The 16,189-nt window shown below is 37.2% G+C and overlaps 1 protein-coding gene and 1 non-coding gene across 2 annotated transcripts in view; one reads left to right on the forward strand and one right to left on the reverse strand.

Moving 5' to 3' along the window:
• Positions 1–6,222: 6,222 nt before the first annotated feature.
• Trnal-uaa (transfer RNA leucine (anticodon UAA)) lies at positions 6,223–6,305 on the reverse strand. The gene has a single exon. It is a non-coding gene; the product is annotated as a tRNA-Leu (tRNA).
• Positions 6,306–8,956: 2,651 nt separating this feature from the next.
• LOC138316467 (sodium- and chloride-dependent taurine transporter-like) overlaps positions 8,957–16,189 on the forward strand; it is a 30,111-nt gene continuing 22,878 nt past the window's right edge. Inside the window, exons 1-5 of the mRNA XM_069258161.1 lie at positions 8,957–8,978; positions 9,985–10,158; positions 11,118–11,249; positions 11,637–11,781; positions 13,198–13,330. Of these exons, the coding sequence (XP_069114262.1) occupies positions 8,957–8,978; positions 9,985–10,158; positions 11,118–11,249; positions 11,637–11,781; positions 13,198–13,330 (606 nt within the window). The remainder of the gene's footprint in view (positions 8,979–9,984; positions 10,159–11,117; positions 11,250–11,636; positions 11,782–13,197; positions 13,331–16,189) is intronic.

Genomic DNA, 16,189 nt, shown 5'->3' on the forward strand with positions numbered 1-16,189 from the left:
ACTATTTCAAATCATTTTATAATGTATTGGGTATAAAAAAGTAATTATTTAAGGAATAGATTTTATTTTGTTGAGGTTATGGGGTATAATGATAATGGAGCATATGTAAATTATGTAACCCTGTACTTATTATTTTCGAGTCATTCATATTTTCCCACGTATATTTTTGCACGAGGTTATACTGCCGTATACATATGTACGTTTTACGCTGGAAATGTTCTTTAATATTTCCAAATGGGACAAGTCACTTGATTGTCATCGTTTTTTCAACACGTTCGCAATTTGGTAGTTCTGAACAAAGTGTGGTAAATTAAAGACAAATTAATGAAGTCAAGATAATCAAATGGAGGCGAATTACTATCTGCCGGATGCTGTGAAGCGCCTTCACATCCCGCCAAAAAGCCACAGATGGAACACTTACGTAAAATAAAACGTTAATCTTGAAGACACTGAGCCATCGGGAGTCATGCAGCTCTCTGTAGAATCTCAACGTGCTCTGTATACACCAGACAAGTATCACCCATTGCTAGTTACGTCCACCCTCCAGACAGAAAAGTCTTCGATCAGTTCAATGTGTCTCTAACATGTCAGCTCTGTAAGAAGGAAAACGTTTCATGATGCTACAAGATCAGCGGACAGACATCATGGATAGTATTACATTATTAGGTAAGACAAATGGAGTCATATATCCAGGGTCAAGAAAACGACCTCAACAAGGATGCCAGTATAGGGGTTATTTACAATAAGCGGTATACGTATACGCATATGTATACGGGGGCATTTATTATTCATGATATCTTGCAGATATTATATTTCTGCGTCTAAAATAGTAATTTTATATCATACAAATACGTATAAATATTTATCATTTAATCCGCCTGATATCCAGTGATTTCGCCCGTGTCATATTTTTGAATATTTACAATTGCCACTGTTTCTGTATCGATAAACTAAGTTGGAGCAAATATGTTTATTTCCAATAACTTGAGTGCAGAACGTGACCCAGTGCGTATGAATACTAATAAACATTGGCAGACTTCCTTTGACATTCCACAAAATCACGTGTCAATATTAACAAATAACACATATTCGAGATAATCGGAGGCATACAATAAACAAATTGTTTTTTAATATATTATTGCTATTTGACATGAATAAAATAACTGAAATATAAGAACTATTTTCTGTGACGTCATAGTAAAAAAGGCGGATGAAGCTGTCAGTCAACGGCGCGCTTTTTTGTATGGGCGTTGAGCAAGGCAATGTGAAACATGACGGCAGTATAATTTTGACGGCGAATAGCACACGGTAAATAATTGTATCTGATGTTCTGAGTGATTTTATTGTTAAAATAAAATATTGTAAATATAAGGATTAATCTCTTACTTTGTTTAGTTTATGAGATGATAAACCCAATGGAGCAGTCGGTAAATTTTACGTAACGCTTCGCGTTTACGCAATTTACCTCCTTCTCAATTGGGTTTATCATCTCATAAACTAAACAAAGTAAGAGGTTAATCTTTCAATATGTCACTAGTGTTTTCATTGGCTGAAAATTCATTGTGAGACAGAAACAATAAAATGACTTAAGGAAAAATGACTTGACGTCAGGATTACGATGACGGCGGAACAAAATGGCGATCCCTGCTAGATTTTCGGAATACATTTTTTACGTGAAAGTCCTTCGTTATTCGTAATTATTTGTAGATATGTGATAAATTAATGTTCATTTCATATGAGATCTTATGAAACTTGTCTCAAAGTTTTATTTTTTACTCGCCAAGGCTCGCAAAAATAAAAACTTCTTAGACTCGTTTCATAAAATCTTACATGGTCGATATCGGTGACAGTTCGACAGTCCACCATGTGACAACGCGACATTGCATGTCGCTTGGCGCGTTATCGCACAGTTGGATGGCGAATTATCGCACTGTCGCCTCTTCACTTGGCACATTATCGCATGGCGCAACACCTTCGCCTACCAAGCAATACCGACATACGTCGATAATCCCTTGGCCTCTTGATCCGTTTTACCGGTTCTTTGGAAACCCGCGCGCTGATTGGCTGCAGTGATAGTCGACAGCACAATCAGAGCGCACTTAAGCAAATGTGACGCTAAAATTAGCAACCCTCAAGAAAAAATTGAGCGCTCTGATTGGTCAGAATTTACGTCATCGACCAGTAACGGTACTGCCATCAGATGGCAGCAGTAGTAAAGCACCGCAAAAGCGGCGGATTCTGTTAAGGCTAGTTAGGAGTGTTATGATTATCTTGTCTTGACAGGTGAACATGATGGCGCATTGTCGCTCTACGCTTGACTCATTGTCGTATTGCCGCTTTTCGCTTAGCGCATTATTGCATGACCCATTGTCGCACGGCGCATTATCGCACTGTCGCATAGTCACACTGTTGCATGGCAGGGTCGCGACTGGCGGCAAAGCGCCATGCGAGAGTGCGCTATATGCGAATATCGACAAAGCGTCATACAACAATGTGTCATGCGACATTGTCATACTGTCGTTTATAATCAATTCCTTCTATAATAACTTACATTGAATACGTAAATTGAAAATATATGGAACATTTCTACTTTCACTTTAAAGGTTGGACAAAATCTATAAAAAGGGTGGTTGACAATTTATACATACATTTGTATAGTGCATAGTGACCAGCCTCTGCACTGGCACATAGATACCACTGTAGAAGCTTGTGTCATACAAGGGTTCCAAACTGAAGTATAGGTTCTGTCAACATTTTCGTTTAAATGGGAAACTGCCAGCTCTGACCTTGTGAGTAACTGCCTGTCATCATAAATGATATCATATTGACTTGAAATATGTTCATGCTGTTATTCAATCCTTCCCACACAAAAAAGTATTCCGATGGGGCCGCGGTGGCCGAGTGGTTAAGATGTCCCGACATATTACCACAAGCCCTCCACCTCTGGGAAGCGGGTTCGAATCCCATGTGGGGCAGTTGCCAGGTACTGACCGTTGGCCGGTGGTTTTTCTCCGGGTACTCCGGCTTTCCTCCACCAACAAACCTGGCACGTCCTTACATGACCCTGGCTGTTAATAGGACGTAAAAAAAAATAAATAAATAAACAAACCGATAAAGTACTTACTTCTCAGGGTGTTTGAAAGCTGCCGAATCTTTTTTTGTATTTCTAATTGCCTGCATTGAATTAGTGTTAGAAACCATTTTATATAAAAATCGTAGCATTAATCAATTTCTTAAGTTACATTGAATACATAACCGGGGAAAAATACATAGCATAGAACATTTCTACTTTCACTTTAAAGGATGGACAAGACCTATAAAAAACTAAGTGATTGACAATTATACATGAAGTACATAGTGATCAGCCTCTACACTGGCACATGGGAAACCATATAGTAAGATTATACTGTAAACAACGATTATTACTTGGCAGGCATATACATATACTACAGTATCAAAAGCAAAATTATGTGCATTTATGGCTCCGGTGGCAGTGAGATATGAAGACTTATTTATTCGAAGGTGTAATATTTTCCGAGGATTCGCCCGACAGAAATATTACATGTGCAAGTAAGATGTAGTAATATTTTCATCAGCAAAAAGGCACTAATTAATATTCAAAAAGTCATATTTTAATGAATAATTCATTTATATAAAAATCTTCTAGATCTAATTGGGAACAATTTTACGATGAACACTTTACGTATTATTAAATGATATTTTTATTCAAAGTTATTTCAACAATATAACACTCACTGTATGACCATATACACGTAAAAGCATTCGCACAGCAGAGACGCGCCGTACTTTTACTTCCCGCCAAACAATCATCACGCCATTGTTATCAAGTTCAAGTCCGTTACAGACCCGTTTAATCTACCAAACTCAACAGTAAGATCTTTTTCCGTCACAATGAATAACACAGATTATTATACTACACATAAAAACGTCATGTTTTTGACAATAACCACGTCACAAACGTTACGCTTTCCAGAAGCAGTTATGACATGAAGCAACGATCACAACATAGCATGACGTCACTCGATTATTCAAGACGTTGACAAATGTTGACGTGGCACTGAAAAATAAGAAGTGCGATCAATGTTCGCCATATAAGCCAATCAGAATGCGTAAAGAATTAATACCATCTGTGGTATAAACAAATTGTTAATCAACAGCTGCATCTTTTATCTGATACCTTGAGAGTTGAATAACATTGTGGCAGAAAATAATTTTAAGTAGTTTAAATTCAACGCAGAATTTTTGAATATTATTCCTGATAAGCAATACAAATAACAGTTATATGATATAATATGTAAATAATATATGTCTTGTATGTAAATATATGTAAATTGCACATTCAGAAAAAACACCAATAATAAATGATATCTAACTTATCGTTCACAGGATGTCAATTCCACAATCTGTAAAATTGCTATACATTTTCCTTTCAACAAAAACCGTCATATTTAGTTGTAACGTAAATAATATCTGACTGTAACTTAAATCTTTTATATGTTACCTAGTAAGTAAGAGATGCAAAACTGAATCAATGTCATGCATACAAACGTGTGAATAGCATTTTTCCTTAAAACTCTTTTAAAACAATAACAGTTATAAGCAGTAATTGTAGCTATAAAGGCAACACCATTTTATATCTAGAAGCCTTTTGAGCTGTAATATTGCAGTTATTTGAAATCGTGGCCAACGACTCGTACCTTCAGGTACATGTAGGCAGCCATGTATGTCTATCACTTCATCAACCCTAATATATTGAAAATGATGCTTTAATTTGATTTAAGTAACAAATAAAGTTTGGACGCAATTGATATTTAAGCCACGATCTTTTTTAAACGGTTGTTTTTATTATAAAATTGATTAGATATCGATAGAATTGTTATTAAACTGAGCTGTTGTGTGGTAAAGGTTACTATTGGTCAGAATATACACTGTAGAGGGTAAACAACAATTACAACTCGTCAGGCACATACAAATGTACTGGTATCAAAATCATTTTATATTAGTAGTTAATTTTTCAACATAGAATATATTGATAAACATTGCAGATAAGGGTTATATGTTAGATATGTAAATTATACATATATTTTATGTAATATATGTGCATAATTTGCAATTAAAATATGTCTCTATATTGTCAATTTAATATATATATATATTATTGAATTATTTTGAAATATTCAAATTATTTACATATGCAGGTATATGTTGAAACCTAAATTGGATAAAGAAGGTGAATTCAAAATTAATATCTGCTTTACTGTCATATAAACAAATAAATGTATTTGTATACATACATATACAGCATGCAAACATTTACACGTTTTAGACAAAAAAAATTCACAATTTCAACATTTCAATTATTTCTGAATAACGAATAAGTAAACGAAATTTATGAAGCGACCAATATATACATGCCAATATAAAACGTATATCTACAATCGCATCACGTATAGTTTGGCATAGTTTGATTAACCAGGTAAGTATCAGTGACTGAATGTGGGAGCTTGTGTCCTAAAAGGCTTCCAAACTTAAGTTTAGGTTCTGTCAACATTCTCGTTCTAATGACAAACAGCCAGCTCTGACCTTGCGAGGTGCTGACTGTCATCAAATGATATTCACTTGTCTTGAAATATGTCCATGGTGTTGTTGAAGCTTTCCACACAAAAAGTATTCCCAGAAAGTAAAGACTTTTAAGGATGTTTGAAAACGGCTAAATGCGTAATCATTCTTTGGAGTCATTTTTCGGCAAATGGATGCAACAGAAGGTTCGTATTTCTGCTCCTGTTGACACCTGGCCGAGGATGAAAGTTGCCATGATCATTTAGGTAATGCTGGGTAGCATTGGTCAGGATCCTTCGGCTTGTAATATATCTGCATCATGAAAACTTTGTTATAATGTAGATACATTATGTATAAATTGTATGCATGTAGGCTATATTGGTATAAGTTGTCTACAAAATGAGGTTAAAAGCGGTATAAAACTAGTTAATTGATAATCCGAAATTAAAGGCCAATATAAATTCAAAGTAAAATAAAAAATCATTTCTATGGAGTATATATTCAGCCACTATAGGGCCTTCTTCAGTCCAAAATAACGCGAACACAACGTGTTTGTCTACAAGACAAGACATCGTGTAAATATCATATGTGTCTTAAAGTTCTTAGATGTCCTTGTACAGTAAGATTCATGAGAAAAAATAGTAGTACGGGTGGGGTTCGAACCCACGCGGAGAGACCTCCATTGGAACTTAAGTCCAACGCCTTAACCACTCGGCCACCGTACTGCATGATGGGTAATTTGCAAACGTTAACCTTATCCTCGTTTATTGCAAAACTAGGTCTGATTATTGGTTGCATAATGTCTCATACATAGAATTTATCAAGAAAGAATCTAATTGTCAGGCTAAATTTACTATAATGAACAAGATGCTTTTCTATGAATAGACCTGTCTTTTTGGGACTGAAATTTCACAGACTAAAAATCGATTATTCAATATTTGCAAGTCTTGCAGAAACATAGTCTGTTACACACATAATGTTTCTCATCCTTGAAAATAACTTCATGTAGAAAATTTGTGAGAATGAAATTACACATAAACCTTAAGAAATGGTGATATAGAGCCTTAATACAAAACATTATAATTTCGGTTTTGTGAGCTCTCACACAGCAAACAGGTATTTATCCACAGACGTTCCGCCCAAACCGTTTCATCTCAAACTATTTTGCAAAGCCCAGTGTCAATGAGAGCATACTGCTTGAACTTTATCACCCAGTTCTTCTGACAAAGCAATTCATTTTAATATGCTTGCCCTTTAGATACACAGTTTTTCAAACCGTTCATGTGTTTGGGACACAACATCATCAGCTTTTGTTACAAATGTCAACTCTAGGACCTTGTGCAATTATTTACCAATAACAACGACGCTGCAATCTTTTTTTTTCTCCAACCATAGTAACTTATGCTGATTCTGTTTTAAACTATTAACTCTTATTGCAGCCACATGTCATTCACTGCATGGTCTGAGAGTGACTACTGAGTTTGCTAGCACAAAATCGAACATGGTTCTCAGTGGATTTACCTAACCTATGTAGTGATGGTTTTGCTGTCAGAAACACGGTTTCGGCAACATTGGTTTTGGCTCCTGAAAAAAATATAGACGTTTTGAAGGAATAAACATTCATTGATGGTATTTACGGTAGCAATTTGCACTCATATACAACAGAACATAGTTTAGAATAATTGTGTAAGTTTATCCTGAAACAAAAATTATTTTTAGTTTAATGATCAATAGTTCTGTAATTTTAATTGTATGTCATTAACTAAATTAAGTATTTCAAATCATATTCTAACAATTTCATACATCTAATTGATTTTTTTTCTTTAAAACAGGACACCTATTCAAATTATTCACAAAATCTGGTGAGGGGTACATGTATATGTAACTACGTATTACTACAAAATGTAAAATTCTATCTCATAGGATATAGGTTTTACAATGTATAGTCATTTTGTTATTTTTTTACTACACTAGATATATGGGTAAGAAAGGGATTGAATTGAATTGTTTGACTAGAACCTGTAGACCCAAGCCAGGATGTTAGTTACAGGTAAAACATTTCATGACCAGAGGGCAGAATTAGTGTCATTGTGGTAAAATTTGGTGTTCTCTGAACGAAAACATATAGGTTCCCAAACAACAGTCACACGTTGGGGAACTTATTTATCCCATAACTTTATACCGTGGTGACCATTTTCTCGTCTAAATTCTGAGGGAAACTTACCGCCATATATTGTGTAGTGACATCTTTCCGCCATAAAATATAGTGCCTAAATAGAGAACCAATATTCTATTGTTTGATACTTTGAATAAGCAACTACCTGTTAAACAGTAAATCCTATGCTATTTAAAAGAAAATGAGCTATGAAAAGTAGCCCGAAGTTGAGAGCCAATCGGAATCAAGAGATCTTGGAATTGACCAATCAGAGGCGCCGAAGGTGTTTACACACTGGAGTGTATAAACATGAATGATAACCAACTGCTATGGAATTTATCACATAGTTTTCCATTGTGAAACATGCATAGTTATGTAATAAATATTCATTAACAATAGATATACTTTGCTTTTGGAAACCATAGGAAGTCAATTATATACTGTTTCATATAAGCTGTCTTTATTTTCACCTGTTAAGTCACCTGAGATTTACCTGTATGTCAATCAGTATTAAAGGTCACATTGGTGTTTTTTGGAAAAAATAATTCCTTCAATACATCTTAAGAACTTTATTTGACACCGCTTACAATATAATGAAGGAAATTATTATCCGGTAATTAAAGATAATCAGTGCTTTACATTATTATATACATTTCGGTTCATAATTTCATTAATCGCTCGAACTGTTTTAAGTAGATATAAATACATTGCACACATGCTGGTTATTTTACTCCGACCCGTACTAGGTTTTACTAAGATGATCAAACTATGACCGACTTCGTCCTCTCAACAAATCTCTAGCTTTGTATGGTTGAAGACAAAAAAACACTTTACTTTACTGAATCCCTGCACTTCTTCTTATTTCCTACCCCAGCACCTTAGCACGAATGATTTATATAGTAAATATAATCAGTACTGTCCAGTTGCTAATGTGTTATATATATGGAGACGGATTGATATAAGTACTTTGTACTTGTTTCTGAATCCAACCTCTCTTACATGTTTGTTGTACTGTATCATTATTGATTGGTATTTATTTATGCAATTATATATATGTATATATATATATAACGATCGTGTTTTCTTATTCGCTAGAAAAGTAAGTGTGCGGTCTTGCATATTTATATTCATTAGTAATTTCCTATGACATTAACCCACGCTGTGTCATTAGGGAGCACCACGCATTTTGTTTGATTAGAGCGAGCTGCTTTATCGCTAATGATGGAGTTAAAAGACGACATAGGTAAGACCTATACAATTTATGTTAATATCAGTCATGTATAATTCATTTATGTATCACCATTTTAATCTATTTATTACGATTTTATGAGGACTAAAATTCCCAGCAAGGCATTGTTAATCTAAAGTAGAAAAGATAGATTTCATCGAAGTATGTTCGCCTGAAATTGGAAAAACATTATACTATTTTGATTTTAAGATGATAGTTTGATGGTAAGCGAAACAACATTTTGCTCTGGGTTTTTTTCATGCAAACGCTTGAATTAAACAGCATTTCCTCTTTGAAGTTATGATTAATGTATTTATTTGTTTTAAGAATAACTATTTTAAGTTCAAAATATTTGATTAAACATTTTGTATTTAATTTCATCGGGCAAGTTTTGTTTGTAAACAATGTGACCCCGCGTAGTAGATAAATAGTTATGGATGGACACGTTTGACAGAGACATACATGTAGGTAAGCAACACGACATACACAAAAAATGGCAATTATGTTGCAAAAACCAGTTGAAATAGGAAAGGTAATCAATTTTTACTGCTAAAGTTCATTCAATAATTCAAGCTGTTAAGATATCAGTCTATTGCTACCTAAAACTAATTATTTGTTTCTTCTCCAGTTTATTATGTTATTTAGATGGAGTCTTCAAATAAAAATCTGGCCTACACATGTTGAATATAACTTGTTCAAATATTAGATTTTATTGTTTACAGCTTCATAATAAGTGGTCACTTAGAAATCAAAGGGACTGATTACACTGTGTTTATAAGTAAACTGAAACTGGTTCATACTTGACATTCGAAAAGAGAAAAGTGAAAAACTTTGCTGAAAATCGGATCATGAGTTATATACAATTTCAGAATTATCTTAAGATGTTGATAAAAAGCAAATTCGGCAATAGGCAAGGTCTATATTAACTCTCTCCCGCAAATCATATCTATTTTATGCTACTTTCCAGTAAGTGGCATCAAGACGTTTAATACTTTTTGTTATTTTGTAAATTGCTCAATAGAAAGCGACAGTCTTGGCGTTGTGGAGAAGATAGTCGAGAAGGATGAAGAGAAACGCAGCGACCGGAGAGATGTATGGACAAATAAACTGGACTTTATACTAGCATGTGTAGGCATGGCGGTCGGATTGGGGAACCTGTGGAGATTTCCTTATCTTTGTTACAAAAATGGCGGAGGTAAATATAACTTTTGCTGATGTTTTATGCCTTACTATATCAGTGCTCAACAATGATAAATCAGAACACATTTATGCGAAACTTTCGGATCAAGACATTGATATAAGCATCGATTGTTTATTTCAAAACTATGTTATATTCGTGAATTTGTCCTACGGGTAGGGCGTAAGAATCGTACCTGCTGCCTCTATTGCATGATCGTAAATGGCGACTAAATTTTAAATCTTAGTTTCTTCTTACTAACGTGTTACTTGACACCACCCACTTTTGACCATCTATTGAACGCTCCCCTCCGTGAGGAAGGCCGTGGGCTCTGTCCCTGGCCGAGACACACCATTGTCTATGAAAGTGGTCGTTTCTGCTCCTGCTTAGACCTCAGCACAAGTGGAGTGGGACGACTGGATCTCCAGTTGTCCGTGTATTGTGATTTGTTGCTTGGTGTCTTCGGCGGCATGTTTTAGTGATATAGCACTGTAAAAAGAGTTTAACTTTACAAGAATACATAACATACCGCAGTCTCCCAAAACACACACCACACACTTAATACACGCTACACTCCGCATACATGGGAGGCCGTCCTAACATGACACTGGCTTTTAATAGGACGTTAATTTAATCAACCAAATTTCGTGAATTAGTTGTTAACATGCATATCTAAACTGGTCCTATTTTTACTTCAAGTTTTCAAATACTTACACACATCAACAGTACGTGAACTGGCTTAAACCATGTCCAAACATGTACTTCAGCAAGCATCCAAAGCATTTTTTGTTAAATTGCCTATATATTTTAGCAAAATAGCCCAGACAAAATTCTATTTTTAAATATTAATTCCTATGACTAAACATGAACATGATACTTAATATGATATCCATGTACCTTGACAGGACTTTGTAGTTGTGTTTGACAATGTAAATACTGACTAGCTTGTTCTGATATTGACCTCTCTATTGTTATAGGTGCATTCCTCATTCCGTTCCTTTTCTTTATCGTAATTGGCGGTGTGCCTGTCTTCGTGTTGGAGCTCGGCCTGGGCCAATACACCAGCTTGTCAGGCATGAAGGCGTGGAATATTTGTCCCATGTTCCAAGGTTAAATATGAATCTCTGATTAAGATTTATAATGGATGAGACAAAATAACAATTGCTTTAAAGAATTTGAACATTTAGGATAAATCCTTCTTGTGAATTATATGATTTTAAAATATTTTCGTTTTCAAATATAAACTTTTTCTGTTGCTTAATTCGGAAGGAATTACTCAGACAAATGTACAAACAAAACCATAATAACAATAATTGTTTCGAGCTTATAAATATAGCGATTTTAGACATTACTGTTAAAAGAGCAATTAAGATAATTTTGAATATTGACATTCACGCCGAAAGGACAGCAGTGACTAGGTATTTGAATACTACCGATGTAATAAAACTCTCTTTGAATTAGTCGATGAGATAGGCAATGGTATTATCATTTTTCAGGTATAGGTATAGCTAATGTCATTACGACGTCATTGACCAATATCTACTATGTCATGGTACTAGCCTGGGCCGGGTACTACTTTGTGCTTAGTCTAAAAGCCGTCCTTCCTTGGTCCAACTGTAACAACGACTGGAACACAAAAAGGTAATCAGTTCGGCTGTCTCTATCAACACACACAAAGGTACTCAACTCGTCTGTCTCTATCAACACACACAAAGGTACTCAGTTCGTCTGTCTCTATCAACACACACAAAGGTACTCAGTTCGTCTGTCTCTATCAACACACACAAAGGTACTCAGTTCGTCTGTCTCTATCATCACACACAAAGGTACTCAGTTCGTCTGTCTCTATCAACACACACAAAGGTAATCAGTTCGTCTGTCTCTATCATCACACACAAAGGTACTCAGTTCGTCTGTCTCTATCAACACACACAAAGGTACTCAGTTCGTCTGTCTCTATCAACACACACAAAGGTACTCAGTTCGTCTGTCTCTATCAACACACACAAAGGTACTCAGTTCGTCTGTCTCTATCAACACACACAAAGGTACTCAGTTCGTCTGTCTCTATCAACACACACAAAGGTACTCAGTTCGTCTGTCTCTATCAACACACACAAAGGTACTCAGTTCGTCTGTCACTACTAACACACACAAAGGTACTCAGTTCGTCTGTCACTACTAACACACACAAAGTTAATCGGTTCGTCTGTATCTGGTAATGAAAACGGATAACTCTTTACTCTTACATTAAAACATAATTATAGTAATATACTTCTAGATGGCTACTTTGAAATTCCTTTTATATGGATGCTCACCTTGGAAACAGAATTTGATTAGATCGATAATCACAAAACTTATGCTTTTATTATATTTGTTTTTAGATTTTATTTTTATTTTCAAAAAATAATAATCTTGATCGATATTGTACCAATTCTTTGTAATAAATTCGTTAATATACGGAATTATATAGCTGATTAACATGCAATTTCCATTCCAGGTGCCTGCCATATAATCTGGATGTCAGCACTACTCTGCCTGGTAACATAACTCTAGTCAACAATAGTGTTGTGAGCTACGAACCGGTCGATCCTGCTGTGGAGTTTTGGGAGTAAGATTTAAATAATTCTGTATAAAAGGAAGCTCTTACCTTTTAATGCAATGGGATAATAATAATCAACTTTATAAGTTATTTTATTGTCTGACTTATTAGGGGAATTACTTTTAGCCTTTTAGCAGCAAAATGCAATTATTCCGTCGATGGTTTTTTTTTCGATTTTGTATTGCGATCAGATGGAAAATAGTTTTTCAATTACTTCAGTGTAAATATATTTTTAGCGGTTAAACGAGTTTATTGCTTTTCGCACAATATATTTTGAGTTAAGTATTAATGCGTTAATTTCTTTTCCTGATTGTCATCAGTAAAGAAAATGCTAACGCGCCAAAATGGAGTATTAAAGTGAATTTTATTGCGCTAAATGAGTAGGTTTATAGTATCGGGTTAGACACCAGAATGAAATGTCCATACTACAGCATGTATACATATATCATCAACAGGAGAGGTTTTTTACAACTAACTACAGACGTTACGGAGGGTGGCGGGATAATATGGCAAATAGCCCTGTCATTACTGGTGGTGTGGGTGATCGTCTACTTCTGTGTGTGGAAAGGAGTTAAATGGATGGGTAAGGTGGGTATAACAACAGGAAATGTGTCGTCCGGGTAAGGTGGGTATAACAACAGGTAATGTGTCGTCCGGGTAAGGTGGGTATAACAACAGGTAATGTGTCATCCCGGTAAGGTGGGTATAACAACAGGTAATGTGTCGTCTGGGTAAGGTGGGTATAACAACGGGTAATGTGTCGTCCGGGTAAGATGGGTATAACAACAGGTAATGTGTCGTCCGGGTAAGGTGGGTATAACAACAGGTAATGTGTCGTCCGGGTAAGGTGGGTATAACAACAGGTAATGTGTCGTCCGGGTAAGGTGGGTATAAACAACAGGTAATGTGTCGTCTGGGTAAGATGGGTATAACAACAGGTAATGTGTCGTCGGTAAGGGTAAGGGTGGGTATAACAACAGGTAATGTGTCGTCCGGGTAAGGTGGGTATAACAACAGGTAATGTGTCGTCCGGGTAAGGTGGGTATAACAACAGGTAATGTGTCGTCCGGGTAAGGTGGGTATAACAACAGGTAATGTGTCGTCCGGGTAAGGTGGGTATAACAACAGGTAATGTGTCGTCCGGGTAAGGTAACAACAGGTAATTGTCGGGTAAGGTGGGTATAACAACAGGTAATGTGTCGTCCGGGTAAGGTGGGTATAACAACAGGTAATGTGTCGTCCGGGTAAGGTGGGTATAACAACAGGTAATGTGTCGTCCGGGTAAGGTTGGGTATAACAACAGGTAATGTGTCGTCCGGGTAAGGTGGGTATAACAACAGGTAATGTGTCGTCCTGGTAAGGTGGGTATAACAAAGGTAATGTGTCGTCCGGGTAAGGTGGGTATAATAACAGGTAATGTGTCGTCCTGGTAAGGTGAGTTATAACAACAGGTAATGTGTCGTCCGGGTAAGGTGGGTATAACAACAGGTAATGTATCGTCCGGGTAAGGTGGGTATAAAACAGGTAATGTGTCGTCCGGGTAAGGTGGGTATAACAACAGGTAATGTGTCGTCCGGGTAAGGTGGGTATAACAACAGGTAATGTGTCGTCCGGGTAAGGTGGGTATAACAACAGGTAATGTGTCGTCCGGGTAAGGTGGGTATAACAACAGGTAATGTGTCGTCCGGGTAAGGTGGGTATAACAACAGGTAATGTGTCGTCCGGGTAAGGTGGGTATAACAACAGGTAATGTGTCGTCCGGGTAAGGTGGGTATATAACAACAGGTAATGTGTCGTCCGGGTAAGGTGGGTATAACAACAGGTAATGTGTCGTCCGGGTAAGGTGGGTATAACAACAGGTAATGTGTCGTCCGGGTAAGGTGGGTATAACAACAGGTAATGTGTCGTCCGGGTAAGGTGGGTATAACAACAGGTAATGTGTCGTCCGGTAAGGTGGGTATAACAACAGGTAATATGTCGTCCGGGTAAGGTGGGTATAACAACAGGTAATGTGTCGTCCGGGTAAGGTGGGTATAACAACAGGTAATGTGTCGTCCGGGTAAGGTGGGTATAACAACAGGTAATGTGTCGTCCGGGTAAGGTGGGTATAACAACAGGTAATGTGTCGTCCGGGTAAGGTGGGTATAACAACAGGTAATGTGTCGTCCGGGTAAGGTGGGTATAACAACAGGTAATGTGTCGTCCGGGTAAGGTGGGTATAACAACAGGTAATGTGTCGTCCGGGTAAGGTGGGTATAACAACAGGTAATGTGTCGTCCGGGTAAGGTGGGTATAACTACAGGTAATGTATCGTCCGGGTAGGTGGGTATAACAACAGGTAATGTGCCGTCCTGGTAAGGTGAGTATAACAACAGGTAATGTGTCGTCCAGGTAAGGTGGGTATAACAACAGGTAATGTATCGTCCGGGTAGGTGGGTATAACTACAGGTAATGTGTCGTCCTGGTAAGGTGGGTATAACAACAGGTAATGTGTCGTCCAGGTAAGGTGGGTATAACAACAGGTAATGTGTCGTCCGGGTAAGGTGGGTATAACAACAGGTAATGTGTCGTCCGGGTAAGGTGGGTATAACAACAGGTAATGTGTCGTCCTGGTAAGGTGGGTATAACAACAGGTAATGTGTCGTCCGGGTAAGGTGGGTATAACAACAGGTAATGTGTCGTCCGGGTAAGGTGGGTATAACAACAGGTAATGTGTCGTCCGGGTAAGGTGGGTATAACAACAGGTAATGTGTCGTCCGGGTAAGGTGGGTATAACAACAGGTAATGTGTCGTCCGGGTAAGGTGGGTATAACAACAGGTAATGTGTCGTCCGGGTAAGGTGGGTATAACAACAGGTAATGTGTCGTCCGGGTAAGGTGGGTATAACAACAGGTAATGTGTCGTCCGGGTAAGGTGGGTATAACAACAGGTAATGTGTCGTCCGGGTAAGGTGGGTATAACAACAGGTAATGTGTCGTCCGGGTAAGGTGGGTATAACAACAGGTAATGTGTCGTCCGGGTAAGGTGGGTATAACAACAGGTAATGTGTCGTCCGGGTAAGGTGGGTATAACAACAGGTAATGTGTCGTCCGGGTAAGGTGGGTATAACAACAGGTAATGTGTCGTCCGGGTAAGGTGGGTATAACAACAGGTAATGTGTCGTCCGGGTAAGGTGGGTATAACAACAGGTAATGTGTCGTCCGGGTAAGGTGGGTATAACAACAAGGTAATGTGTCGTCCGGGTAAGGTGGGTATAACAACAGGTAATGTGTCGTCCGGGTAAGGTGGGTATAAACAAGGTAATGTGTCGTCCGGGTAAGGTGGGTATAACAACAGGTAATGTGTCGTCCGGGTAAGGTGAGTATAACAACAGGTAATGTGTCGTCCGGGTAAGGTGGGTATAACAACAGGTAATGTGTCGTCCGGGTAAGGTGGGTATAACAACAG

Source organism: Argopecten irradians, chromosome 2, assembly GCF_041381155.1.
Source record: "Argopecten irradians isolate NY chromosome 2, Ai_NY, whole genome shotgun sequence".
NCBI classification, from domain to species: domain Eukaryota; kingdom Metazoa; phylum Mollusca; class Bivalvia; order Pectinida; family Pectinidae; genus Argopecten; species Argopecten irradians.